The 27,834-nt window shown below is 48.4% G+C and overlaps 1 protein-coding gene across 19 annotated transcripts in view; it reads left to right on the top strand.

Annotated features, from left to right (window-relative positions):
* The window catches only part of LOC123775303 (disintegrin and metalloproteinase domain-containing protein mind-meld), an 890,968-nt gene that overhangs the window by 490,282 nt on the left and 372,852 nt on the right, over positions 1 to 27,834 (top strand). For 18 of the 19 annotated variants that reach the window (XM_069311667.1, XM_069311664.1, XM_069311663.1 and 15 more), the window contains 2 exons: positions 7,859 to 8,010; positions 26,471 to 26,503. In XM_069311667.1, the coding sequence (XP_069167768.1) occupies positions 7,859 to 8,010; positions 26,471 to 26,503 (185 nt within the window). The remainder of the gene's footprint in view (positions 1 to 7,858; positions 8,011 to 26,470; positions 26,504 to 27,834) is intronic. The other variant, XM_069311651.1, reaches the window with a different exon arrangement.

Raw genomic sequence — 27,834 nt, 5'->3', positions numbered from 1 at the left:
CCCTCCCCACCTCCCGCCCTCAGTCCCTAAACTTAGACATTAACCTGATTTAGTCCTTAAGCAGGACGTGTAGCACGGGAGGAGGGGGGGGGGGGAGGTTCGTACTCTGGGGTTCGTACATAATGCTGCGTGACGGGGATGAGAGGGGGGGAGGGGGGGAGGGGGGGGGGGAGAGAGGGATGGAGAAGGGTGAGAGGCCTTATCAGACCACCCGGGGCCCCCGGTGTTCACCACCTGCGGACATCTTCACCAACACGGGGTCACCACCTGCGGACATCTTCACCAACACGGGGTCACCACCTGCGGACATCTTCACCAACACGGGGTCGCCACCTGCGGACATCTTCACCAACACGGGGTCGCCACCTGCGGACATCTTCACCAACACGGGGTCACCACCTGCGGACATCTTCACCAACACGGGGTCACCACCTGCGGACATCTTCACCAACACGGGGTCGCCACCTGCGGACATCTTCACCAACACGGGGTCACCACCTGCGGACATCTTCACCAACACGGGGTCACCACCTGCGGACATCTTCACTAAACACGGGGGTCACCACCTGCGGGACATCTTCACCAACACGGGGTCGCCACCTGCGGACATCTTCACCAACACGGGGTCACCACCTGCGGATATCTTCACTAAACACGGGGTCACCACCTGCGGACATCTTCACCAACACGGGGTCACCACCTGCGGACATCTTCACTAAACACGGGGTCACCACCTGCGGACATCTTCACCAACACGGGGTCACCACCTGCGGACATCTTCACTAAACACGGGGGTCACCACCTGCGGGACATCTTCACCAACACGGGGTCGCCACCTGCGGACATCTTCACCAACACGCGGTCACCACCTTCGGACATCTTCACTAAACACGGGGTCACCACCTGCGGACATCTTCACCAACACGGGGTCACCACCTGCGGACATCTTCACCAACACGGGGTCACCACCTGCGGACATCTTCACCAACACGGGGTCACCACCTGCGGACATCTTCACTAAACACGGGGTCACCACCTGCGGACATCTTCACCAACACGGGGTCACCACCTGCGGACATCTTCACTAAACACGGGGTCACCACCTGCGGACATCTTCACCAACACGGGGTCACCACCTGCGGACATCTTCACCAACACGGGGTCACCACCTGCGGACATCTTCACCAACACGGGGTCGCCACCTGCGGACATCTTCACCAACACGGGGTCGCCACCTGCGGACATCTTCACCAACACGGGGTCACCACCTGCGGACATCTTCACCAACACGGGGTCACCACCTGCGGACATCTTCACCAACACGGGGTCGCCACCTGCGGACATCTTCACCAACACGGGGTCACCACCTGCGGACATCTTCACTAACACGGGGTCACCACCTGCGGACATCTTCACTAAACACGGGGGTCACCACCTGCGGGACATCTTCACCAACACGGGGTCGCCACCTGCGGACATCTTCACCAACACGGGGTCACCACCTGCGGATATCTTCACTAAACACGGGGTCACCACCTGCGGACATCTTCACCAACACGGGGTCACCACCTGCGGACATCTTCACTAAACACGGGGTCACCACCTGCGGACATCTTCACCAACACGGGGTCACCACCTGCGGACATCTTCACTAAACACGGGGGTCACCACCTGCGGGACATCTTCACCAACACGGGGTCGCCACCTGCGGACATCTTCACCAACACGGGGTCACCACCTGCGGACATCTTCACTAAACACGGGGTCACCACCTGCGGACATCTTCACCAACACGGGGTCACCACCTGCGGACATCTTCACCAACACGGGGTCACCACCTGCGGACATCTTCACCAACACGGGGTCACCACCTGCGGACATCTTCACTAAACACGGGGTCACCACCTGCGGACATCTTCACCAACACGGGGACACCACCTGCGGACATCTTCACCAACACGGGGTCACCACCTGCGGACATCTTCACCAACACGGGGTCACCACCTGCGGGACATCTTCACCAACACGGGGACACCATCTGCGGGACATCTTCACCAACACGGGGACACCACCTGCGGGACATCTTCACCAACACGGGGTCACCACCTGCGGGACATCTTCACCAACACTGGGGTCACCACCTGCGGGACATCTTCACCAACACGGGGTCACCACCTGCGGGACATCTTCACCAACACGGGGTCACCACCTGCGGGACATCTTTACCAACACGGGGGTCACCACCTGCGGACATCTTCACCAACACGGGGGTACCACCTGCGGGACATCTTCACCAACACGGGGTCGCCACCTGCGGACATCCTGAGCACCAACACGGGGGTCACCACCTGCGGACATCTTCACTAAACACGGGGTCACCACCTGCGGACATCTTCACCAACACGGGGTCGCCACCTGCGGGACATCTTCACCAACACGGGGGTCACCACCTGCGGACATCTTCACTAAACACGGGGTCACCACCTGCGGACATCTTCACCAACACGGGGTCGCCACCTGCGGACATCTTCACCAACACGGGGTCACCACCTGCGGACATCTTCACCAACACGGGGACACCATCTGCGGGACATCTTCACCAACACGGGGACACCATCTGCGGGACATCTTCACTAAACACGGGGTCACCACCTGCGGGACATCTTCACCAACACTGGGGTCACCACCTGCGGGACATCTTCACCAACACGGGGTCACCACCTGCGGGACATCTTCACCAACACGGGGTCACCACCTGCGGACATCTTCACCAACACGGGGTCGCCACCTGCGGGACATCTTCACCAACACGGGGTCGCCACCTGCGGGACATCCTGAGCACCAACAGTGTCATGCACTATACCACTTCACTACACATGATCTCCCTCATTACCCTGGCCGAGGTGCCCCGGGTAGCCCTAGACGCCGTCAGAGAGCCGCAGAGGTTCCCACAGAACCATAGCGGCTACTGACGCAACAACAGCAAGTCACGGGTCAGAAGATGCACGAGAAACGTGTCTTAACAACCAAACATTTAACAGGGAAAATATTTAAAATCTAAACAAGCAATGGATCTATATCTATAAATTAGAATGTCAGCTGGAGCTTGGATGCCACACTCTTGGGGGCGAGCGTCACCCAAAGTGGTTGCTGTGGGATACGTGACCAAAGTGGCTGGGGTGGGACCACCACTAATCAACTGGCATGATAATACCACTCTGTCAACCTCCTTGGGATTCTATCCTCGGCTGAACCTTTAAAACGTAATAAGAATATTTCAACAATTATTTTGTCTTGCCAAGTAGTAAAACACTACACACTGATTGATGCAAAATTGTCAAAAATTATCGATGATACTTTGGACGTAATTGACAAATGTTTGTTCATGAGAACATCCACAGCAGCTACAGTTGTGGGGGTGGGAGCCGCCGCCCTGACACCCGGCCTCCACCACACGTCTGTCAGAGGGAGAGAGGGAGAGAGGGAGAGAGGGAGAGAGGAAGAGAGGGAGAGAGGAAGAGAGGGAGAGAGGGAGAGAGGGAGAGAGGGAGAGAGGGAGAGAGAGAGGGGGAGAGGGGGAGGCAGAGGCAGGCGGGGGGGGGGGACGGGGGAGGAGAGAGACAGATAGACCCGGGGACCGCTGGGTACCTTTTTTAGTGGATAAATAAATGTCATGACAGTAATAATTAACTTCAGTTATACAAAGAAACATTGTAAACATAGGAACAAGAATAAAAAGGGAATCCCTAAACTAATTCCCAACTAAATTACATATTTGTATATAGTGACTGGAAGGACTCAAGTTGAACACTTGAGTGTGGACGAGACTGTTGTGTAAGTCAACATCCCTACACCTTCATATCAAGGTTATTGGAACACACATGTAATATTTTAAAAGCCATAAAACTCAAAAGTTACACTTCTTTACCCATGGTAATGTTTGAGAATTCGTTACTTACATGTGCAGTATCTGATTCATTTTGTAAATGTCTTGATAGTGTAGAATCCAAGATGAGTCATTTCTATTAGCACTAAATAAATAGGCTATGAACACACACGTTATGTCTGGACACTGAACATTGAGGCAGAAGCCTAGTTGAGTAGGGTAATGGAAGCCAAGAGTTATGCAAGCCTCACTGCATTGGTTGATACCTGGTTGATGGGGTTCTGGGAGTTCTTCTACTCCCCAAGCCCGGCCCGAGGCCAGGCTTGACTTGTGAGAGTTTGGTCCACTAGGCCACTATGGCGCCTGACAGCGCCGTAGTGTTTATAGCTGGGTGGACAGCGCTTCGGATTCCTAGTCCTGAGGTTCCGGGTTCGATCAAGGGTGGAGGCGGAGACAAATGGGAAAATGTTCGTTTCACCCTGATTTCCCTGTTACCTAGCAGTAAATAGTTACATAGAAGTTAGACAGCTGCTACGGGCTGCTTCCCGGGAAGGGGGGGGGGGTTTAACAAAAAGGAGGCCTGGTCGAACCTCTGATGTTTATACAGTGTTCTCTGATTGTTCCTATGGCACCTCTGCTCTTCACTGGTTCTATATGCATTTTCTTCCATATTGTTCACTCCAGTATGTTGTTATTTTACTGTGTAGATTTAGTACCTGGCCCTCCAATATCTTCCAGGTGTATATTATTTGGTATCTCTCTCGTCTCCTTTCTAGTGAGTACATTTGGAGAGCTTTGATGAGACGATCCCAATAATTTAGGTGCTTTATCGCGTCTATGCGTGCCGTATATGTTCTCTGTATTCCCTCTATTTCAGCAATCTCTCCTGCTCTGAAGGGTCAAGTTTTGTACCATCGTGGCCGAGCCGGTTTCAAGGCAGGCGTCTGGGAATCATCAGGTTGCGAGTTCAAGTCCCTCCGTTGCCTCAAAATGATTTTCAAATTTAGGATATTATTCTGTTCTCTGTTTTCCCCACTCTTTCAAAAATTTGCAAACGTTGGTCCAAAATGATTGTCCGTCGTCACACACTAATGGATATCTACATTTTGTATCCCAAGTGGAAGATTTGTTTTACCAAACGTTTACTGCGAATAACGGGCAATAGGAAGTGCCTGGTATATATGGGGCAGGAGATGAGAATAGTCTCCAACAGGAGTCGGTGGGTTTCAAAACTATTTAATACTACAGCCACTGAGACACGACACTCACGCGCGCGCACTCACACACAAATGTAATGTGTGTGAGTGCGTTACATTTGCTTAACCCAAGCAAATGTAATGTAATGAAGATAGGGGAAGGAAGGAGGAGACCAGATACAATGTATCATTTCGGAGATGAAATACTTCAAGAGTCAGAGAGAGAAAGACCTGGGGGTTGACATCACGCCAGACCTGTCCCCTGAAGCTCATATCAAGAGGATAACATCAGCAGCATATGCCAGGTTGGCTAACATAAGAACGGCCTTTAGAAATTTGTGTAAGGAATCTTTCAGAACATTATATACCACATATGTCAGACCAATCCTGGAGTATGCGGCTCTAGCATGGAGTCCATATCTAGTCAAGCATAAGACCAAACTGGAAAAAGTTCAAAGGTTTGCCACCACACCACCAGACTAGTACCCGAGCTGAGAGGTATGAGCTACGAGGAGAGACTATGGGAATTCAACCTCACTTCGTTGGAAGACAGAAGAGTTAGGGGGGACATGATCACCACATTCAAGATTCTCAAGGGAATCGACAGGGTAGATAAAGACAGGCTATTTAACACAAGGGGCACACGCACTTTGCCCACATTTCTATGTCTCTGTTTATATTGTCTCATCCAGACATTCTACCTTTTTAGTCTCTGCTCTTACAGTCTCTCACCTAATCCTCTTCCCTTTATCCTTCACGTCTATCAGTCGGTCTTCATTTTCCTCACTAATCTCACAAACCAGCTCTTGAACCTCTTTTACACTATATTTCCCTACCTCCCATTCCTCCCGTTCTCTCCTAGTCTTTCCTTATCTCTCTTCCCCTCACCGTATATTTCCTTTCTCTTCTCCCCTCCCTCTCTTCTCCCCCTTCCTCTCCTCCGTCTACTCCTTTCCCGTCTTCATCTCCTCCCTTCCTGCATGCCATTGTCGTGGTGAGCGTCCATCCATTCATCATGTCACCCGTCAGACCATCCATCCTCCTGCGTTAGTCTACTTGGCCTCGACCATCAATTTCACTCGGGCTGGCAAATCCCAGCTAAGGCAGCATTCACAAGTGGTAATCCCGCCAGCACGCTTCTCGCCCATTATAGTGTGGTGGCCACGGCCGGGAGGTTACCCCTTATAAGGCGCTTGACTTACAAATGTTCGGCCGCCGGGTCACCATATCTCAGCTCCGACCTCGTCTGGGTACTCCTTACATGTCCTATACAGTCTAAGTTCTTTCTCCTGATAAATAGCTTGCCTCCCGTTTTCTACCACTGGATTTTTCTACAATATTTCATTAAGTTAAAAATTTTAAGGTTTAAGTTTCAAACCAAGGTGAATCCATCTGGCTGACCAACAGAAACAGAAGTTACGGGACGTTAGGTAATGGGGTTCTCTCTAAGCTGGACATCCAACAATTGTTTTTTATTATTATTTTCTACCACAGACGTGGCCACACATTTACAATGCTAACCAGCACATATACATTTTCTTCTGTCCTCCATGGACAGGGTTAGAGATGTGTTAAACATATAGTTCAAGGGTTTATTGAACAATCAACCATAGAAGGTGATTCGGTGCTTTTAAAATGCTAAGCTAACCTACATACGTGAATACATAGATACACAGATTTACGTATGCCCTACATAAAGTGTTAGATGCATCCAGTAGTGGTAAGGCTCCTCTTAATGGCGAGGTTAACTTCACTGTACCTTGAGTATCATCCTCTCCTGTCCTCCGGCAGAGCAGGCCGGCCATGCTGGCCACACCTGACGTGACACTACTCAAAGGGTCTGTGATGAGACGTGTGCCACTTGCCAACACTTGGGTTAGTAATAGGAAGTGACCGCGTGTCGTGTGCACCATTCCTAGTCACTGACAACATTACTTCAAGGCTGGAGTAAGACGGGTGGGCCTGAGGGAAGGTCATGCCGGGCCTGGGTCTGTGTGGACAGTATATATATATCTCAGCCCATCCTCCTAGAAGGAAAGTACTTGTACTAACACTGTGTTAGTACAAATATATCGTGATGGACCACCAGAAAGTTGACGTAGTAATGAATTTGGTCAAACCGGAAAGGTTGTTATATTTGTTGCTAATAAAACCTAATCATTCTAGGCCTAAAGCACGTTTTCTAAGGAAGCGTGTAGCTAATACATCACACACATGTGCTCCTTTCTCCTAGGAATATTCCAGGCCTAGGAATATTCCAGGCCTAGGAATATTTGTTTGGTTTTTAGCTTCATTTTTTCCCAGATTATGAAAACAGTACAAAAAGTGGCTTACTGGGGCCCTGTTACTACATAATGGTAGGAAGGAAACATATATACAAAGATTACTATCATTTCAGGAGGCTGGCTTGATTTATTTTGACATTGTATATATTTTTAAGTGCATAGTCCCGTTCCCATTTTCTTTGGTCTTCATTACAGTTAATGTGTCGCATTTTACGTCTGCTGTATTGTTTTTATCATTTTGTATTAAGTCTTTCTTTAATAAATAGTTTGACTTTGATCCACGATGTATTTGCTATGTGTAAACCATTTATATTCCTGCTTCAGGGAATGATGCCGTTACTTTCTGCCTTTTAGATAAACACATTATTCTTCCTTCATGTGTTGTTCCGTGTTCTATTTTGAGTATATAATAAAATAAATTTTGTGCGTGTGGGTTCGCTAAGACAGCGTTGGTGGCGCCTTCCTCTCATTGTGGTCCGTGTCTCCCGCAGGAGAGGTCCGGCGCCTCCTGAACGAGCACACCGAGAACCAGAAGTTCGTGGCCTCGTTGGAGTCGCAGTTCTACCAGATCACCTACCCGGTGCAGATCCAGCGACACGGCAAGCCTCAGGGCATCTCCACCCGCGACGCCAGCAAGATCTCTGTAAGTAGCCTGGAGTCTCTCAATCTCCCTGTCTCCCTGACCCTCTCCCTCTCTCTCTGACCCCTTTCCCTCTCTCCCTGACCCCTTTCCCTCTCTCCCTGACCCCTTTCCCTCTCTCCCTGACCCCTTTCCCTCTCTCCCTGGCCCCTTTCCCTCTCTCCCTGACCCCTTTCCCTCTCTCCCTGACCCCTTTCCCTCTCTCCCTGACCCCTTTCCCTCTCTCCCTGACCCCTTTCCCTCTCTCCCTGACCCCTTTCCCTCTCTCCCTGACCCCTCTCCCTCTCTCCCTCTCCCTCTCTCCCTGCTTCTCCCAGTATTCTTGTATCTGAGAGGTAAGTAATGTGTGTGTGTTGCCTTTTTCTAAGTGTTTATTTTGTATTTTCCTTTTTTAGTAAGTGCTCCAGATTTTCTATCGCTGTATCCCAGTTCCTGTGACTGTCTCCCCCATTCTCTCTGTCCAGTCCTCTCCAAATGTCTGCAAATATCCCGGCTTGCACTGTCTGGTCCTAAGTAAAACACTTCAGTTACCCAGCTTCTTCCAGCCGTTTCCTCGGTCTTGGTAACACCTAAGGACTTCCTTCCTGCGCTCTTGATGAATAGTCAGTCCGTCCTCCTAAGGTCTCAGAACGTCAACGGTCTCTCACCTCCTACAGGACCCAAAAGAGAAAACGGAACAGTACGTCACTTTCGCCAGCCGCTTGTACGACAATTTTTGGCTTTAGGTAACGCATACGAGCGAAAAGCGACGTCCTTTGTACGACAGGTTGGAATAATGGGCCGAAAAGTCACAAAAATCCTTTTGCCCTAAAACAGCCGGGGTTGCCCGGGGGGTGGGGGGGGGGGGGAGGAGGGGGAGTAGTTAGCGAGGGGTCGAGGATAATCTGAAGCAGAGACGGCGATGGCGGGGAACTCAGGAGAAGGCGGGGAAGAGAGAAGGGGACTCAACAAGCAGGTTACAGACGCAAACTTCATACTTTCAAAAAGCGGAAATAACACAGTAAATCGATCAGGAGTTTTCGGATTAGACCACCGGCTGTTGGGAAGGCGGGTCCAAGACTTAGAGCTTGATCCAGTAGGCACGAACAGCTGCATGAAATGAGGCGGCCTCCTGAACGTGCACACGCAAAATTAAAAAGACATTTACAAATCACCCTCAACTCACCCACCCAAAACCCCCCACCCCCACCCATCAACCCCCAACCCCTCGTCAACCAACCCGCGCGTGTCAGCAATACCTCGCGTCACACAGCTGACTCACTCGCTGAGTCAACTCTACAGAGCCCTGCGTCTGGCTCTGCTTTATAAACACACCTTCATCTTCCTATAGCTGGTCGCCCAGTGTGTGTGTGTGTTGCTGGTCGCCCAGTATGTGGGGCTGGTCGCCCTGTGTGTGTGTGTGGCTGGTCGCCCAGTATGTGGGGCTGGTCGCCCAGTGTGTGGGGCTGGTCGCCCTGTGTGTGGGGCTGGTCGCCCAGTGTGTGGGGCTGGTCGCCCAGTGTGTGGGGCTGGTCGCCCTGTGTGTGTGTGTGGCTGGTCGCCCTGTATGTGGGGCTGGTCGCCCAGTGTGTGGGGCTGGTCGCCCAGTGTGTGGGGCTGGTCGCCCTGTGTGTGTGTGTGGCTGGTCGCCCGGTGTATGAGTGAGAGGTGTTTACTTATAAGGACATTGTTCCATATAAACCAGTCTGAGACGGAGGGCATCGAAGCTCTGGGAGATAAGACACACAGTAAATTACATGAAAGACGTTACCTTGTAGATGAGAAGGTCGTTGTTTACACCGTGGCCAGTGTGTGTGTGTGTTGAGGTCAGAGGGGGACGGGCGGCGTGTTTACCTCTCTACCCAGGTCATCCCAAGGCAAGCAACCACTCTCATTGTTTACAAACATCTCTCCTTCTTCCCAATCCTCCTTGTACGGAATAAATCAATTACACACACACTCCCTGACCCTCTCCCTCTCTCCCTGACTCTCACACACACACACACACACACACACACACACACACACACACACACACACACACACACACACTCACTCCCTGGTGGCTGAGTGGACAGCGCTTAGGACCCGTAATCCTATGGCCCGGAAATCGATCCCCGGCAATGGGGGAAACAATTGGTCCCCAGGGTCAGCCCTCCACTGGGGCCCCGGGGACAATATTCTCAGTGGTAACTCTCCACTGGCCCCGGGAACAATATTCACAGTGGTAACTCTCCACTGAGGCCCCGGGGACAATATTCACAGTGGTAACTCTCCACTGAGGCCCCGGGGACAATATTCTCAGTGGTAACTCTCCACTGGCCCCGGGAACAATATTCACAGTGGTAACTCTCCACTGAGGCCCCGGGGACAATATTCTCAGTGGTAACTCTCCACTGAGGCCCCGGGGACAATATTCTCAGTGGTAACTCTCCACTGAGGCCCCGGGGACAATATTCACAGTGGTAACTCTCCACTGAGGCCCCGGGGACAATATTCACAGTGGTAACTCTCCACTGAGGCCCCGGGGACAATATTCACAGTGGTAACTTTCCACTGAGGCCCCGGGGACAATATTCACAGTGGTAACTCTCCACTGAGGCCCCGGGGACAATATTCTCAGTGGTAACTCTCCACTTCAGCCCCGCACTTGTGGCAAGACCCTCTCTAATATGTTATTGAAGTCCGCTTTTGTTCTGGCAATATTAATTATACTTGCTGAGAGGATATTGAACAGCTGTGAACCTCTGATGTTTATATAATGTCGGTTGTTTGTGGCCATGGCACCAATACTCCTGGTTGATGCCTGGTTGATGGGGGGGCCAGGCTTGACTTGTGAGAGTTTGGTCCACCAGGCTGTTGCTTGCTCGCTCTCTCTCTCTCCTCTCTCTCTCTCTCTCTCTCTCTCTCTCTCTCTCTCTCTCTCTCTCTCTCTCTCTCTCTCTCTCTCTCTCTCTCTCTCTCTCTCTCTCTCTCTCTCTCTCTCGCTCTCTCTCTCTCTCTCTCTCTCTCTCTCTTATTATATGTATAATATATGTATTTAAACGTTACAAGATGTACATTGGTTGATGCAGAGTGCTCAAAGGTTGTGGATCTCTTGAAGCTCCTCCGCTTCCGCAATGCAGTTCGTATTGGTCTGCTTCCACCCTGTTGCAAATACACTTGTATTCAGTGTGAATTGGGGCACCAAGGCGTAGGGCCACTGCTACACGAAGGGATTCTGGATCTAGGCGCGTGCCCATTGCAGACATGGGTACTGCCAGGAGGAAGTCTCCTGCATGGGGGGCACGCACTGCTCTGAGGCGGGATTTCTCCTTGTCTGATGTTGCGGCGCTGAGCATGGCATCAGCTCTTTTTTCTACTAACGAGAGGTCCCAGCCGGACTGTTTGGGTTTTTTTTATGGTTCTATGATAGGTGCTGGGGCTGCAAGAACATCCCACTGATTTGAACATTCAGTGAAAGCAGGATCGTGTATTCCTGCTGAATCACTCAGGAGTTCAGGTAGGATATCTCTTACGAGGTCGTGCGATGCATGGGAGGAGGAAAGGAAGGCTGGTAGAACAATCTGGGAGGCTGTGCGGACACCAAGGCCGCACAATAGTTAGTAGATCAGGCGGCTGGTAGAACAATAGTTAGTAAACAGTTGATTGACAGTTGAGAGGCGGGCCGAAAAAGCAGAGCTCAACCCCCGCAAGCACAACTAGGTGAATACAACCCCTTCTGGCCCACCATCTTAACTTGCTCCTCTCTCCAATCCTCACCTATTACAATCAACACTCACTCAAATATCCGCAACACAATCCTTCAACTCGACTGATCCAACTTGGGTGTTTTCAGCCCTGCCCGCCTCACCATACTCAACCATATGTATGCCTCTCGTCACACTCAATCCCCCATAATCTACCCTCTACTCTCTTCACCGTCCATTCCCTCCAGCTCATCTCTCTCCACATTTCCCCCCTACTCAACCCTCTCTACCTCTCATTCCTAGCTCAAATTAAGGCACTGCGTTCCAGCGAGTGTCCTGGAGACGGTGTTTCCGAAGGCGGTGCCGGGGAAGGTGTGGCACGCATGCGGACAAAGTGTTGACATGAGACTGACCTCCCGCGAGAAAGCGACAAGATGGGAGGGGATGGGAGGGGGGGGGGCGGGGTGGGATTACCAATGTTATTACATGGCCAGCTGTTGTTGCACAGCCAAGGGGGGGGGGGTAGGGAAGGGTTGGGGGAGGGGTGAGGTGGGGGAAGAGATGGGATGGGGGTTGTGGATCTGTGGGGAACTCTCCTTTTTTATGTGATTGTATATCATTCATTTTCATTATCTTCACTTTTCCTATCTACTTTGTGAGATTTATAATATAAGGTTATAATCTGATTAATAAGGTGTGTGAATTAACTCCTCCCTTCTCCCTTTCGCGCGCTCTCTTTTACTCTCGCGTTCTGTTTTGCTCTATTTCGCTCTTTTGCTATTTATCTTTTGCTGTCTTTTGTTCTCGATTGCTCTTTCACGCTCACTTCCACTGTCTCTGTTTTACGCTCTCTTCCGTGCTCTCTCTATCTCGCTCTTTTCCTCTATTTTCCTTTCACTTTCTCTCTCTTCCTCTCTCTCTCGAAGTAGATGTTTGTCCAAGAATTCAAATGAGTACAGAAGAGACCCCACCCAAATCTGTTGTAGAATTGATTTGTTGGATTGTAACCCGGAGTCCTGGGTTACAATCCTCGGCCGCTTCTGGGGTTTTGGGTTGGAATCCTGTCGATCGGCCCTTGGCCCCTGGGTTCGAATTCCCTTGTGTGCTTTCGTTGGATTATTCAAATTTTAGAATATTTTCGTCACCCACAAATCGAATCTGGACTTTTAGATTGCGTTATGCGAGGAGGCCTCTGTCGGGCGGGGGGGGGGGTAGAGAGGGAGAAACTGGGCGAGAAAGAAGTAAGAGGGAGGATGCAAGATGAAGGGCGACGAGGAGGGACCTTTGGCACTGGAAATTTGACATAGATGGAAGAGGGCGGACTGGGCTGAGTAGTAAAGGCTGGAGTTCAGCCAAGATTGTGTTACAGAACGGAGGGCGTCACACTCATCTCTGCTATGGCTCCATAAAAAAAAAGAAAGATGGGAAACATGGAAACATTTAAGGTATAAAAGCAGAGACTAAAGATGACCAGATTAAGGCTGGGACTCACCAAACTGGCAGCACACAGCTCTAAGTACAGAAGAGACATCAACTCTCTCTCCACTGTCAGGTGCCTGAGACAATAGAACACTATCTCCTTCACTGCTTCTGTCATCTCTCAACATTAGTGCCAGAGTAAACCTCAAACAAGTATTTATCGCACTTAACATACCCTTTACCATCGAGCATATATTATGAGGAGATGACCTCTCCTTACATGACAAATATCAAATAGTCTCAATATTTTTCTTGTCTCAATAAACATACTTGAACTTGAAGCAAGGATCAGCTGACGCCATAAACACAAGATGCTGCCCTACAGTGCGGCAAGTCTCCCTCTAACACACTCCTCTGCTTAGTCGCCCCTCCTCTATCTCCACCACAAGGCCGCGACCCGGTCCTCGACCAAGCCTCCTCATTGCTGGACAAACAGGCTGTTGGACGCGGCTGCTCTCAGCCTGACGTCACAGCCTGGTTGATCAGGTATCCTTTAGAGGTGCTTATCCAGTTTTCTCTTGAACACTGTGAGGGGGCCGGCTAGTTATGCCCTTATGTGTAGTGGAAGCGTGTGTAAGGACCTCTGATGTTGATAGAGTTCTCTCTCAGAGTACCTGTTGCACCTCTGCTCTTCAACGGGGGTATTCTGCACATCCTGCCATGCCTTCTGGTCTGATGTGATGTTATTTCTGTGTGCAGGTTTGGGACCAGCCCCTCTACTATTTTCCACGTGTAAATTATTATGTCTCTCTCCCGCCTGCGCTCAAGGGAATACAGATTTAGGCTCTTTAGTCGGTCCCAGTAATTTTTACTGAGTGGATTCTAGCAGTAAAGGATCTCTGCACGCTCTCCAGGTCAGCATTTTCTCCAGCTTTGAAAGGGGCCGTCATTGTGCAGCAGTATTCCACTCTAGAGAGCACTAGCGTCTTGAAGAGTATCATCATCGGTATAGCATCTCTAGTGTGAAAGGTTCTTGTTATCCACACTGTCATTTTTCTTGCAGTTGTGACGGCTACTTTATTGTATTCTTTGAAGGTAAGGTCTTCCGACATGAGTACACCCAAATCCTTTACAGTGCCTTTTCGTATGAGTTTTGTACGTGGTTTCCGTTTTTATATTTTCATTTTTCTGTAGCGCATGAGCTGAAACTGTCATCAAGAAGAAGGATGGAGTTGGGCGGGGTGGAACAGGATGGAGTTGGGCGGGGTGGAACAGGATGGAGTTGGGCGGGGTGGAACAGGATGGAGTTGGGCGGGGTGGAACAGGATGGAGTTGGGCGGGGTGGAACAGGATGGAGTTGGGCGGGGTGGAACAGGATGGAGTTGGGCGGGGTGGAACAGGATGGAGTTGGGCGGGGTGGAACAGGATGGAGTTGGGCGGGGTGGAACAGGTTGGAGTTGGGCGGGGTGGAACAGGATGGAGTTGGGCGGGGTGGAACAGGATGGAGTTGGGCGGGGTGGAACAGGTTGGAGTTGGGCGGGGTGGAACAGGATGGAGTTGGGCGGGGTGGAACAGGATGGAGTTGGGCGGGGTGGAACAGGATGGAGTTGGGCGGGGTGGAACAGGATGGAGTTGGGCGGGGTGGAACAGGATGGAGTTGGGCGGGGTGGAACAGGATGGAGTTGGGCGGGGTGGAACAGGATGGAGTTGGGCGGGGTGGAACAGGATGGAGTTGGGCGGGGTGGAACAGGTTGGAGTTGGGCGGGGTGGAACAGGATGGAGTTGGGCGGGGTGGAACAGGATGGAGTTGGGCGGGGTGGAACAGGTTGGAGTTGGGCGGGGTGGAACAGGATGGAGTTGGGCGGGGTGGAACAGGATGGAGTTGGGCGGGGTGGAACAGGATGGAGTTGGGCGGGGTGGAACAGGATGGAGTTGGGCGGGGTGGAACAGGTTGGAGTTGGGCGGGGTGGAACAGGATGGAGTTGGGCGGGGTGGAACAGGATGGAGTTGGGCAAACAATTAAGAGAATACGAATTTAAGTTGAAATTACAGGTCAGCTGATCGGGTTATCCTCCGAACCTTTTCAAAACTCTATCCCCCCTTACCTATATCCCCCTCTGTCCCCTCCCCCATGCCTCTTGGAACCTCTTGGTAGTGTCTCGAGTCTTTATCCCCACTCCTTGGAATGTGTCGCAGGATTACTGGCTTATCTCTCTAGTTGTTTCAGTGTGAGATATGCCTTTGTTATCTGTGCTTACTGGAGGCGGGGGAGGCAGGGACGGGGGGGAGGCAGGGGCGGGGGGGAGGCAGGGGCGGGGGGGAGGCAGGGGGGGCCACATGAAGATGGTAGAGAATAAGGAAGCAGAAAGCAGAATAATGATTGCAGAAAGAAGAGCGAGATGGAGAAAGTGTGAGATAAGAGATAACTGAGAGAAGAGGAAGAAGAGGAGTGGTGGGAGAGAACACGTGTAATGGGAGATATGTAACTAAAGAAAGAGAACAACGTAATAGCAACTAGAGAAAAGATGATGGGACAGAAAAAGTTATAATGGGAGAGAGGGCTGGACGTAGTGAAAGGGAGGGAAGAGGACAGATAAATTTCATGGGAAAGACCATTGGTCCATGACAGAGTACAATGGTCTTCACCCTCCCCTTCCATTTCCACCCTTCCCCTTTAGGTCTTCTGAAGTTTCCTTGATTCTTATGTTATTGTGTTCTGTCCCCCCTCTCCCCTCCCCTCTCTCCCCTCCCCTCTCCCCTCTCTCCCCTCCCCTCTCTCCCCTCCCCTCTCCCCTCTCTCCCCTCCCCTCTCTCCCCTCCCCTCTCCCCTCTCTCCCCTCCCCTCTCTCCCCTCCCCTCTCCCCTCTCTCCCCTCCCCTCTCTCCCCTCCCCTCTCCCCTCTCTCCCCTCCCCTCTCTCCCCTCCCCTCTCTCCCCTCCCCTCTCACCCCTTCCCCTCTCTCCCCTTCCCCTCTCTCCCCTTCCCCTCTCCCCCCCTCCCCTCCCCTCCCCTCTCCCCCTCTCTCTCCCCTCTCCCGGCAACGGGGGGCTGGTGGGAGCTGGCAACGGGGGTTGATGTGAGTTGCGTAATCCCGCGGAAGAGGTTATATTTTTAGGGGTGAAGCTGGAGATGCTGAGATGGGGCCAGGGGTGTCAATCAACTGTTACTAATTCCCCCCCCCCCCCCACACACACAGGAAGCAGCTCCGTAAGAGCTGACTAACTCCCAGGTACCTACTTACTGCTAGGTAACAGGGGCATTCAGGGTGAAAGAAACTTTGCTCATTTGTTTCTGCCTGGTACGGGAATCGAACCCGGGCCACAGCATTACGAGTCCTGCGCGCTGTCCACTCAGCTACCAGACAACCAGAGTGTGTGTGTGTGTGTGTGTGTGTGTGTGGGAGGGGGGGAGAATGGATGAGTCGGAGTGGATGAGAGGGGGGGGGATAAATGAGGTGTGTGGATGAGTGGGGGAGGGGGGAGGGGGAATTGGGTGAGAGAGAGAGAGAGAATTTGATGTAATAAGAAGTGAGACATAAATAAGAAAGTAATGTTATGATAGTCAATAAGGGAGACAAAGCCCATAAAGTCAGACACTCCACCTTCACGTCTCCTCACTTTAAAGGTTTTTATCATCTAATTTCAAACTTTCGTCCGGGTAATTCACTCTATTTTTATCCGGCAAAACTTTTACAGAAATTTGTGTATAATTTATATCTTGGAACCAAATCCCAGGTTTGTGTGTGCTCACCTGCATGTGTGGGTGCAGCTTCGGCTCCCTGGCCCCGCCTCTTGTCAAACAATAGGCTTGTATACACACCTTCCCAAGGCTCTTGGCCGTGTCTGAATTTAAACATGTAGATATCGTAGCTAGGGAGAGTGAGGGATAGAGTGGACGTGAGGACTGTGTACACCTGGTACACAGTACTGTGTACCTGGTGTGCTGTGTACCTGGTGTACTGTGTACCGGGTGTACTGTGTACCTGGTGTACTGTGTACCGGGTGTACTGTGTACCTGGTGTACTGTGTACCGGGTGTACTGTGTACCTGGTGTACTGTGTACCGGGTGTACTGTGTACCTGGTGTGCTGTGTACCTGGTGTGCTGTGTACCTGGTGTACTGTGCGCCGCGCATGGTAACCTGGTGGTGCCCGTACCCAATGCTAGTGATCGGCTCTCGTGTACTCGTAAATTAGTCTCTCACAATGATATAATTGTTTTCCTCTTGCCATGCGCCACACATCCCCCTCTGCCTCTCTTACCCTCTCCCTAAGTCCCCCTCTCCTTACTCCTTTCCTTTCCCCTCTCATATGGTGTAAGGTAGCAGGTGTGTGTGTGTGTGTGTGTGTGTGTGTGTGTGTGTGTTCTCTGGCGTGGGTGTTGCGGTGACGGAGCAGGAGCCGCCAGGCCGCCGCCTCCTCCTCCCCCGCCACTGACCGCCCGTGGCGGGTGAAGGCGGGGGAGGGAGAGCTCCCTACACCTGTGTGAAGGCTGGTGGGTGGTAGTGGTGGTCCCTTACCCTCTTGCTGGCATTTGTTCCCGGTGGTGGCATGGGCAGTGTTGGTGCCGACGGTAGTGGAGCTGTTGGTAGCGGAGGTCGTGGATAACAGATGGTGGAGGTGCGCGGGTGTGGTTGCTGCCAGTGGTAATGCTGGTAGCGATAGTTGTGGAGGAGCAAGTATTGGCTTAACTGTGGTGGGGGTGGGGGGGGGGGGGGCGGTGGTGATAGTGGACCATGACTTGACGGAGTGAGGGCGACCCCCTCACTACCACGCTCCTCCCCCTCCCCCTTCCTCTTTCCCTCCTTCCCCCTTCCCCTCCTCCTCCCACTCTTCCTCACTTTATCTTTTAGTTACATTCGTCTCCCATTCTAAGGAACATCTAAGGGGCTGTATTACCCCCCCCCCCTCCATTCTTTACTAATAACGACCATCTCTCTTCCCTTCTCCCTTTACTCTTCTTCTCCATTGTGCTCTTTTCTCCTATCCTTTTTTCTCCATTCTTTCGCGTACTGTTTTTGTACCTCATCTTGCTCTTCTCTTCCACCTACTCTCCTTCTCTGCTTCCATATGTATTCTTCATTTTCTACATTATTTCTATTTCGTAAGAAGTGTACTTGGTGTACACAAATAAACAAAGGTGATTAATATGGTCATCAACATCAGTGTGTGTTTATGGGGACGGGAGAAGCGCCCCTTCCCCCTCCCCCCCCTCCGTGCATCTCCCCCTTTCTTCTCTCACTTCTCTCTGTTCATATTTTCTCTTCTTCCAGTTCTTCCTCCATCGTTTGTTTTATTGCCACTTCTCTTGTTCCTCTTCCGAAAAATTCGACTTCCTTATGTATTATTCTTCTTCTTCTCTAGTTTCCCAGTCCTCAGAGGTCAGCCTGGGAGTACCTGGGAGGGGGAGAGGTCAGCCTGGGAGTACCTGGGAGGGGGAGAGGTCAGCCTGGGAGTACCTGGGAGGGGGAGAGGTCAGCCTGGGAGTACCTGGGAGGGGGAGAGGTCAGCCTGGGAGTACCTGGGAGGGGGAGAGGTCAGCCTGGGAGTACCTGGCAGGGGGAGAGGTCAGCCTGGGAGTACCTGGGAGGGGGGAGAGGTCAGCCTGGGAGTACCTGGGAGGGGGAGAGATCACTATAGTTGCTTCACATTTCCCTGCCGATCACACGCACTTCTCTCTCTCCCCCCCCCAAGTCTCTCTCAAATCCTACAATTAGATCTCTCACTCTTCCATAGGTAATCACAGCCTCATTTGCACAATTACTACTCCGTCTAGCTGCCCAATTTTCACCCAGCTCCTGATCTGTCCTCCAACTTAGCTCTCCCAAGTTGGGTGATGCCTAAGTGTTTCTGAGTCTAGCATTAGTACTTGACCTCTGTTCTTAGCTTAATACCCACTCTCACTCACTGTCTCCTGCCTTTCCCTTGTGCAGGACAAACATAAATTTTGACACTAGCTCTTCACATATGTCAGTTGCTTAATTTAGAAACTGTACTTGAGGTCGATCTCGAACCCATTGTTGATGTGACGACTTATATTGAATTTTGTAACTAGCTCATCAAGATTGTACCTTGCTTAGCTAAATGAATTGTGGGGTTCAGTCCCTGAGCCCATTATGTGCCTCTGTAACCCTTTCCTCTACCGCCCACAAGATGGGCATAGGGTGCATAATAAATGAACTAAACTAAAAACACTCCATCACCGCGTCTCTAAGCACTCTTTCTTCCTTTCCAATCCGAAAATGGAGGATGGTGTTGAACGGAAAAGATAAACAGGAAAAGAAAAATGCAATATTGTTGAGAGAAGGCAACCTTCAGATGGTTGATGGATGCTGCTGGCAGTATTATGTACGAGAGTTTGGGCGGAATAGACACACACTTTATCATCCCTGCTGCGCTGCCACGCCGCACGTCCTGTTTATATCTCTCTTCCCACAACACAATTTCGATGTAAAAAAAAAATCTTTATCCGATTTTTATCTTGATAATTATTTGCATAATTTGTTGCTTTGGTAATTGTTAGGTTAAGATTGCTACAGTTGCCTTGTACTTGGGCTCTGTTTAGTTTAGTTTCTTTTTATGTTTTAATTCTGGTTTCCGGATATGCTGAGAGTTCTCCCCCCCCCTCCCGGGCCACGTGACAGAGCGCTCACTTATGTTCCTATAGCGACGGCCGCTGTGTATTGACGGTGGAGAGTTTAGCCCTCCGTGCCTCGGGCCGTGTGAGGGAGGAATGGTTGTGTGGCTACCCGTTCTCGCACTTTCGTATAGTCAATATTCACTTATTAAATACGTGCATAGGTGACATACTAAACATACTAGTTTACCTTGAAAAGCTTCATAGAAAACACCGATCTTGCCTAACCTTCTTAGTATGTTAAGATAAGCATCTTATTGCTTCGTAATTACAGTTATTACGTAACCTATTATAGGTATATTATTGGTATAGTGGTGGGGGTCCACCACTACCATGGGTCGCCAGAACACAAACAAGCGTAACTAGTACAAAATTTGCTGAACATTCACTAGTATAATTGTGTTCTAGAATGTAGAAATCGAAGAGAAAATTTTAAAGAAGTCAATTTTTTGGGAGGAAGGTGTCTATAAATATGTAAAATATATATAATTATGTTTGTACATATACTATAGCGTCGTGTTACATAGTGTTAGGCTGCTGTTTTCAAGCGTCCCAAGAGGATGTTTTATGTACTAATTGCATTTTATAATTGTTATTGAAGTATGTTGGTGAGTAATGCAGGACTGGCGTGGTCAACTTGGGTTATTCGTCTCATACATTGCAACCTTTTACCTTTAGTAGAAATTATTGAATCATATTATTCAATGATTTTGAAAACAAATTGCTGATGTGTGTTGTTATCACAGGAAAATTCGCTTTAAAATTGTAAGGAAAAGAGAAGCGAGAGAATTGTTCAGGTTGAAGATTTTGAGTATTTTGTTAGGAGGCATAACCTGTGTGGACCAGGGGGTGGGGTGTCCCCTGGGGTGTCCCCTGGGGTGTCCCCTGGGGTCTCCCGGGCCCCGGGAGGTGGGGTGTCACTGGGGTGTCACGGGCCCCGGGAGTACTCGCATCACCCCTGGACCACCGGGACTTGTCAAAGTCGTACAACCGAATTTCAACTTAAATCACAGGAAGTCTGGAGGTCCCTACTGAAGCCAGTGCAGTCCAAGATTTTATCGTTGATATATATCACGACAGTGAGATTACTGTGTTTTGTAAAGAGATTCATAATATTTTACTCTGTGAATATTAACAACTTCACTCCTCTAGTATTGAACTGTGACACCGTGTCAACTGTGCTCGCCCAGTAAATATACCGTAAACCATTTCAAGTAATACAGTAAGTCACTTTACAGAACAAAGTTGTACATATCTTGATGAAAACTCAGAGTCTCTCTCCGAGTCTCTCTTGTTTGATGAAAACTTGTCTCCGTGGTGTAGTGGTAAGACACTCGCCTGGCGTTCCGCGAGCGCTATGTCATGGGTTCGTATCCTGCCCGGGGAGGATTTACTGGGCGCAATTCCTTAACTGTAGCCTCTGTTTAACGCAACAGTAAAATGTGTACTTGGATGAAAAAACGATTCTTCGCGGCAGGGGATCGTATTCCAGGGACTTGCCCGAAACGCTACGCGTACTAGTGGCTGTACAAGAATGTAACAACTCTTGTATATATCTCAAAAAAAAAAAAAAAAACGTGAATACAGGGTGACACACCAATATTTATTACTGTAATAACGAATATGTATTATTCGTTTAGAATTTCAACTGCTCTTCGTCGAGTATTTCATTTAATTCTAAAAATAAACAATAAAGAAATTCATATAGAATCACAATAGACTACCACGATATAGCTACAGTGGCAATATGTACAGACTCTCTGTTCTCAGTCTGCCCTCTGGACCATTGGTGGACTGCTGGCTGCTTATCTCTCCTTATCTCTCCTTTTATATATATATATATATAATATATATATATATATATATATATATATATATATATATATATATATATATATATATATATATATATATATATATATATATATATATATTATTGGTGTATACTGGCAGCAGGCTTTCTTTTAAACCTGTCTCATTGAATATGACAGAAGGTGGTAAATACTGAATATGCGGTCATATTCAATGAGACATATATATAATATGGAAAAACTATATGTAAATTACAATATAAATAATCAAATAATGATGTTGAGGTCACAGTAGTAGTAGTAATTGTTGTAGTTGTATCAGCAGCAACAATGACAGTAGTTGCTGGACTAGTATTAAGAGTATATATAATAGGAGTAGTAATAGTAACACAAAATGTCAGTTTCTTAACGTGGTTCTTGTTGATAAACACATGTTTAGACACTTCAGTCCGCCAGGTACCTGAGTAACTTAATTGCTGCGAGTGCCTTCCGTAGAGTTGTTTGCCGAATTGCTGGAGTTCGCTTCTCGGTGCAGACCGCTTATCACATGCCTCTGTATGACTAACCATCCTGTGTGATGGGGATTTCTTAGCATCGCCTAGTTAGCTTTTTTGACACACTGTACTCCCCACTATCGCTTCTCGGCCTTTTGGGTAAGATCAAAGTGTAGTTAGTTGGTTGTACTAGTTTTAGTGTAAGTCACGATCAATGAGGAATTATCTTGGGGTCCCAAGTCCCACTCAGACCTGTGGTTAAGGCGGTGGTCATAGTGTTGGAGTTCGTGGTTGTAGTGGTGGAAGGTCTCCGTCAAGCGGTGGTGGTGTGTGAGTAACCACACAACACAGACCTGGCGACGATAACAATAGTGGTGTTGGTGGGTAACATTGCCGGACACGATGGCAACAATGTCCCCAACATTATACCCGGCCACGAGTGTACAATGATGACGGTAATGACAACCATCGTCACCCACTGACAGGGGACGTGCATCAATTGGGCAGCAGAAATTAACATAATGTTTAACAGTGATAAATTCCAGGTACTTAGATACGGCAAAAATGAGGATCTGAAACATAATACAGGGTACAAAACACAATCAAATGTGCCCATAGTAGGAAAGCAGCATGTCAAGGATTTGGGAATAATGATGTCCGACGACCTAACGTTTAGGGAGCATAACCAAGCAAATATTGCGTCAGCCAGGAAAATTATAGGATGGATTACGAGAACCTTGAAGTCCAGAGATCCCATCACAATGGTTGTACTCTTCAAATCACTTGTGTTGTCCCGTCTTGAATACTGCTCAGTACTCACTTCCCCCTTGAGAGCAGGAGAGATTGCTGAAATAGAGGGAATACAGAGAACATATACGGCACGCATTGACGAGATAAAGCACCTAAATTATTGGGATAGTCTCAAAGCTCTCCAAATGTACTCACTAGAAAGGAGACGAGAGAGAGATACCAAATAATATACACGTGGAAAATACTGGAGGGACAGGTCCCAAATCTACACAGTAAAATAACAACGTACTGGAGTGAACGATATGGAAGAAAATACAGAATAGAACCAGTGAAGAGCAGAGGTGCCATAGGCACAATCAGAGAACACTGTATAAACATCAGAGGTCCGCGGTTGTTCAACACCCTCCCAGCGAGCATAAGAAATATTGCCGGAACAACCGTGGACATCTTCAAGAGAAAACTAGACTGTTTTCTCCAAGGAGAAAACAGCTTGGTACACAGCCTGGTGTACCAAGCTCTCACAAGTTAAGCTTGGCCTCGGGCTTGGCTTGGGGAGTAGAAGAACTCCCAGAACCCCATCAACCAGGTAACTAGGTATCAACCTCCATTTACTTGACTCTTTCTCCTTCAACACTGTTGTCAATCGTCAGAAATTCTCGCCCAGCCTCTATTCCCCTCAACTGCTCGAATCTTAACTCGCCCTCCAGTCTTCCACTGGGGGTGAGAGGGGAGGAAGAGTGGAGTACCGCCGCTCACACACCTGCCACCAGCTGGCATCAGCTACCTCACCCTGTCAGGGTAAATGAGACAAATGTATGTGAATGCATGTATGTGTGTATATATGTATGTGTATGTGTGTGTGTGTATGTATATGTATGGGTATAAAGCAAATATGGAAGCTGATCAGAATTACATTTCACCTTTGTGAATGTACATTAATGACACTATGTAAAAGACACATCTAATACTTTATGTAGGGCGTACGTAAATCTGTGTATCTTTGTATTTACGTATGTAGGTTAGCTTAGCATTTCAAAAGCACCGAATCACCTTCTGTGGTTGAGTGTTCAATAAACCCTTGAACTGTATGTTTAACACTTCTCTAACCCTGTCCATGGAGGACAGAAGAAAATGTATATATTCTGGTTAGCATTGTAAATGTGTGGCCACGTCTGTGGTAGAAAAAAAAAAAAAAAAAAAAAAAAAAAAAAAAAAAAAAAAACCAGCTGGCAAATGTGTCGAGAGAAATGCGGCAATTGGCACCTCCTTTGTCAGTGAAGGAGGAGGGGGGGGGGGGGAGGGAGGGGGTGAGGAGGTAGGGAGAAGAGGGTGTACAGAGGAACAGGAGGAGGAGGAGGAGGAGGAGGGTACAGAAATATGAGGAATATAAAAACATTCAGTTGATCATGTGGAAAAGTTCAAATAAATGGGAGTAAACTGAATTTGAGAGCTGAAGGAAGGGAGATGGATGGAAAGGTGGATTGATGGAAGAAATGAAGGGAGCAGGAAGGAAAGAGAAAGGAAAAATGGTTAGAGTAAATGATTTCTCCAGAAACCAAGTAAAATCCCAAAGTAAGAAAAATTGAATGTCAATAATTGAAAAACAGTGAAAAATATTTGATTCTGTAAATAAACTGAACAATTTCACCTTAAATGAGTGTCTTGCCCTCCAGAAGGACAGTGTAAAGCTCATTGAGGAATAAGAGACCAAATTCAGTGGATAAAAGTCACGTAATGAAATGCGAAGGTCAATCAAGATATAACTTACAACGAATGTGAAGACTCACAAGAGCACCGACAAGGAAAGAGATTAACGGTTGATTCTAAATAAAAAACTGACTATTTTCGCCAATTTCAGAATTGCCGTCATATGCATGGGCAGAGAAATGCTAAAACAAATATGTACATCAGACCAAAATTAGAATATGCAGAATTTGGTGATCATTTAAAGCAGAAATTTCACATAAAATAAGAAAGATACGAACACGTTTTAAATTACGATCCATACCTAATAAAAGAGGAAGTAGACTCGACAAACAGTTAATATGATCATGGTCTGATCATGATAGATATCCACAACAGGAGGTCATGGACTCTTGGGAAGCCGAGGTAGACCAATGGGATCAAATAAGGATATTGTTATGTAAAGACTATAGGTAGCTTTAAAAAGTTTATGTACAGTATAGGAAAGGTAATGTGGACGGCAGAGCATAGCCAGCATAATGTTGTGTTTGTTACTACACTAAGTAATAACGCTCTCTCTCTCTCTCTGTCTCTGTCTCTCTCTGTCTCTCTCTCTCTGTCTCTGTCTCTCTCTCTCTGTCTCTGTCTCTCTCTGTCTCTCTCACTCACACACGCGAAGGTGTTCACGGAGGTCTGCTAATGCCCAAAGTTAGTTGTCTTGTTTTCTTGTTCATGTTGGACAAGTTTTTCCAGTTCCCTATTTCTCCAACGTCCACCTCTCCCCCGTTCCCTTTCTCTCTTCCTCTTCCCTTTCCATTTCAATTACCGTTGATATTGTTTAGCCTGGCTGAATCATGTAATGTTCTCTACATAGAACATAACGTCATACCATAGACATAAAGGATCGTTACTTAACAAAGACCCCCCTTGTTCGGTAACTCGGACCTTGCATACCAGGCTTACGTGTGCTGTTCTGGGGCCAGATTCACGAAAACACTTACGTTAGCACTTACGAACATGTACATCTTTCCTCAATCTTTGACGGCTTTGGTTACATTTATTAAACAGTATACAAGCATGAAAACTTGCCAATCATCTGTTGTTATTGTTATAAACAGCCTCCTGGTGCTTCGGAGCTCATTAACTGTTTAATTACTGTAAACAAAGCCGCCAAAGATTGAGAAAAGATGTACAGGTTCGTAAGTACTTGCATAAGTGCTTTCGTGAATCTGGCCCCTGGCTATTAGGTACGACGTACATATATAATTCTCAGTATCTTAGAGTTTGAAAAAATTTTGAACGTAATTCTGTAATGAGCATTTTTCCTACAAGTAGAGTCTGTTATACTTGCCGGATATACTCTCGTGCTGTAGATATGCTGTTTTCTTTGAATCCTGTAAATGTGAATATTATCTGACTATTCTGACAGAATGCTAGTTGAGGTATAACCTTAACATCTAGTATATTTCTCTTTCATAACACTGTTATACTGTTAGGATAAGATTTGTGTATAATTTTAAGGCAATATTTTATGCAGGCGAGTGTAAGGAAAATACAGCAAATGTATTACTGTATTTTATTTGATTACTTGTGAAGCTTTTGTTGGTGGCGTTATCTCGTCTATAATTATTATCTTACACACACACACACACACACACACACACACACACACACACACACACACACACACACACACACACACACACACACACACACTGGAGCTACAGAGTGAACAATACACAGGTACACACCACACACACACACACACACACACACACACACACACACACACACACACACACACACACACACACACTGGAGCTACAGAGTGAACAATACACAGGTACACACGATACACACACACACACACACACACACACACACACACACACACTGGAGCTACAGAGTGAACAATACACAGGTACACATGATGATACACACACAAGCCATGCCTGTGCACTGACCTCATGTTGACCCCATACATCGTTTTCTTTCCCTTCGTAGGAGGAGGTATGGAAGGGCCCGGGCGATAGTAAGGTAACCACAACTGTTAACTTTACTTACTTTTACTCAGTGTTCTTACTTGATGTTGTGGTGATGGTGTTGTGGTGGTGTGTTGTGGTGTGGCGTGGTGATGGGTAGTGGTGATGTTGTGTTGTGGTGATGTGTTGTGGTGATGTGTTGTGGTGATGTGTTGTGGTGGTGGTGATGGGTAGTGGTGGTGTGTTGTGGTGGTGGTGTGGTGATGGGTAGTGGTGGTGTGTTGTGGTGGTGGTGTGGTGATGGGTAGTGGTGGTGTGTTGTGGTGGTGTGGTGATGGGTAGTGGTGGTGTGTTGTGGTGGTGGTGTGGTGATGGGTAGTGGTGGTGTGTTGTGGTGGTGGTGTGGTGATGGGTAGTGGTGGTGTGTTGTGGTGGTGTGGTGATGGGTAGTGGTGGTGTGTTGTGGTGGTGGTGTGGTGATGGGTAGTGGTGGTGTGTTGTGGTGGTGGTGTGTTGTGGTGGTGGTGTGGTGATGGGTAGTGGTGGTGTGTTGTGGTGGTGGTGTGGTGATGGGTAGTGGTGGTGTGTTGTGGTGGTGGTGTGGTGATGGGTAGTGGTGGTGTGTTGTGGTGGTGGTGTGGTGATGGGTAGTGGTGGTGTGTTGTGGTGGTGGTGTTGTATATTGCCGTGGTCCTGTTGAATTATGTTCTGATGGTGCTGTTGTATGATGTAGTGGTGGTATTGTTGTATGATGATGAGGTGCTGTTGAATGACGTTTTGGTGATATTGTATGATGTTGTGGTGATATTGTATAATGTTGTGGTGATATTGTATGATGATGTGGTGGTGCTATTGTATGATGTGGTGCTGTTGCATGATGTTCTGGTGATGCTGCTGTATGATGTTGTAGTGTTGTTGTATGATGTGTTGTTGCATGATGTTGTGGTGGTGTATGATACTGTATTGCTGTTGTATGATGTAATGCTGTTGTATGATGTGGTAGTGCTGATGTATGATGTTGTGGTGGTTCTGTTGTATGATGGTGAGGTACTGTTGAATGACGTTTTGGTGATGTTGTATGATGTGGGGGTGGTGGTGTACAGTGTTGTGTGGTGATGTACAGTGTTGTGTGGTGGTGTACAGTGTTGTGTGGTGATGTACAGTGTTGTGTGGTGGTGTACAGTGTTGTGTGGTGCTGGTGTGTATGTGTGCATGTGTGAAAAATGTTATTTGACAGTTGAGAGGCGGGCCGAAAGAGCCAGACCTCATCTCCCACAAGCACAACTAGGTGAGTACACACATTTACACCCCTTACATCCGGGGGGGGCGGAGGTCGCGAGTGTGAATCAGGCTTCAGTTAGTGTGACTTTCTTTGTGAGAGTGACG

This window comes from Procambarus clarkii, chromosome 70 (genome assembly GCF_040958095.1).
Source record: "Procambarus clarkii isolate CNS0578487 chromosome 70, FALCON_Pclarkii_2.0, whole genome shotgun sequence".
Classification (NCBI taxonomy): domain Eukaryota; kingdom Metazoa; phylum Arthropoda; class Malacostraca; order Decapoda; family Cambaridae; genus Procambarus; species Procambarus clarkii.
Note: the sequence above shows the minus strand (reverse complement) of the source record. Positions and strands in the feature narration are given on the sequence as shown.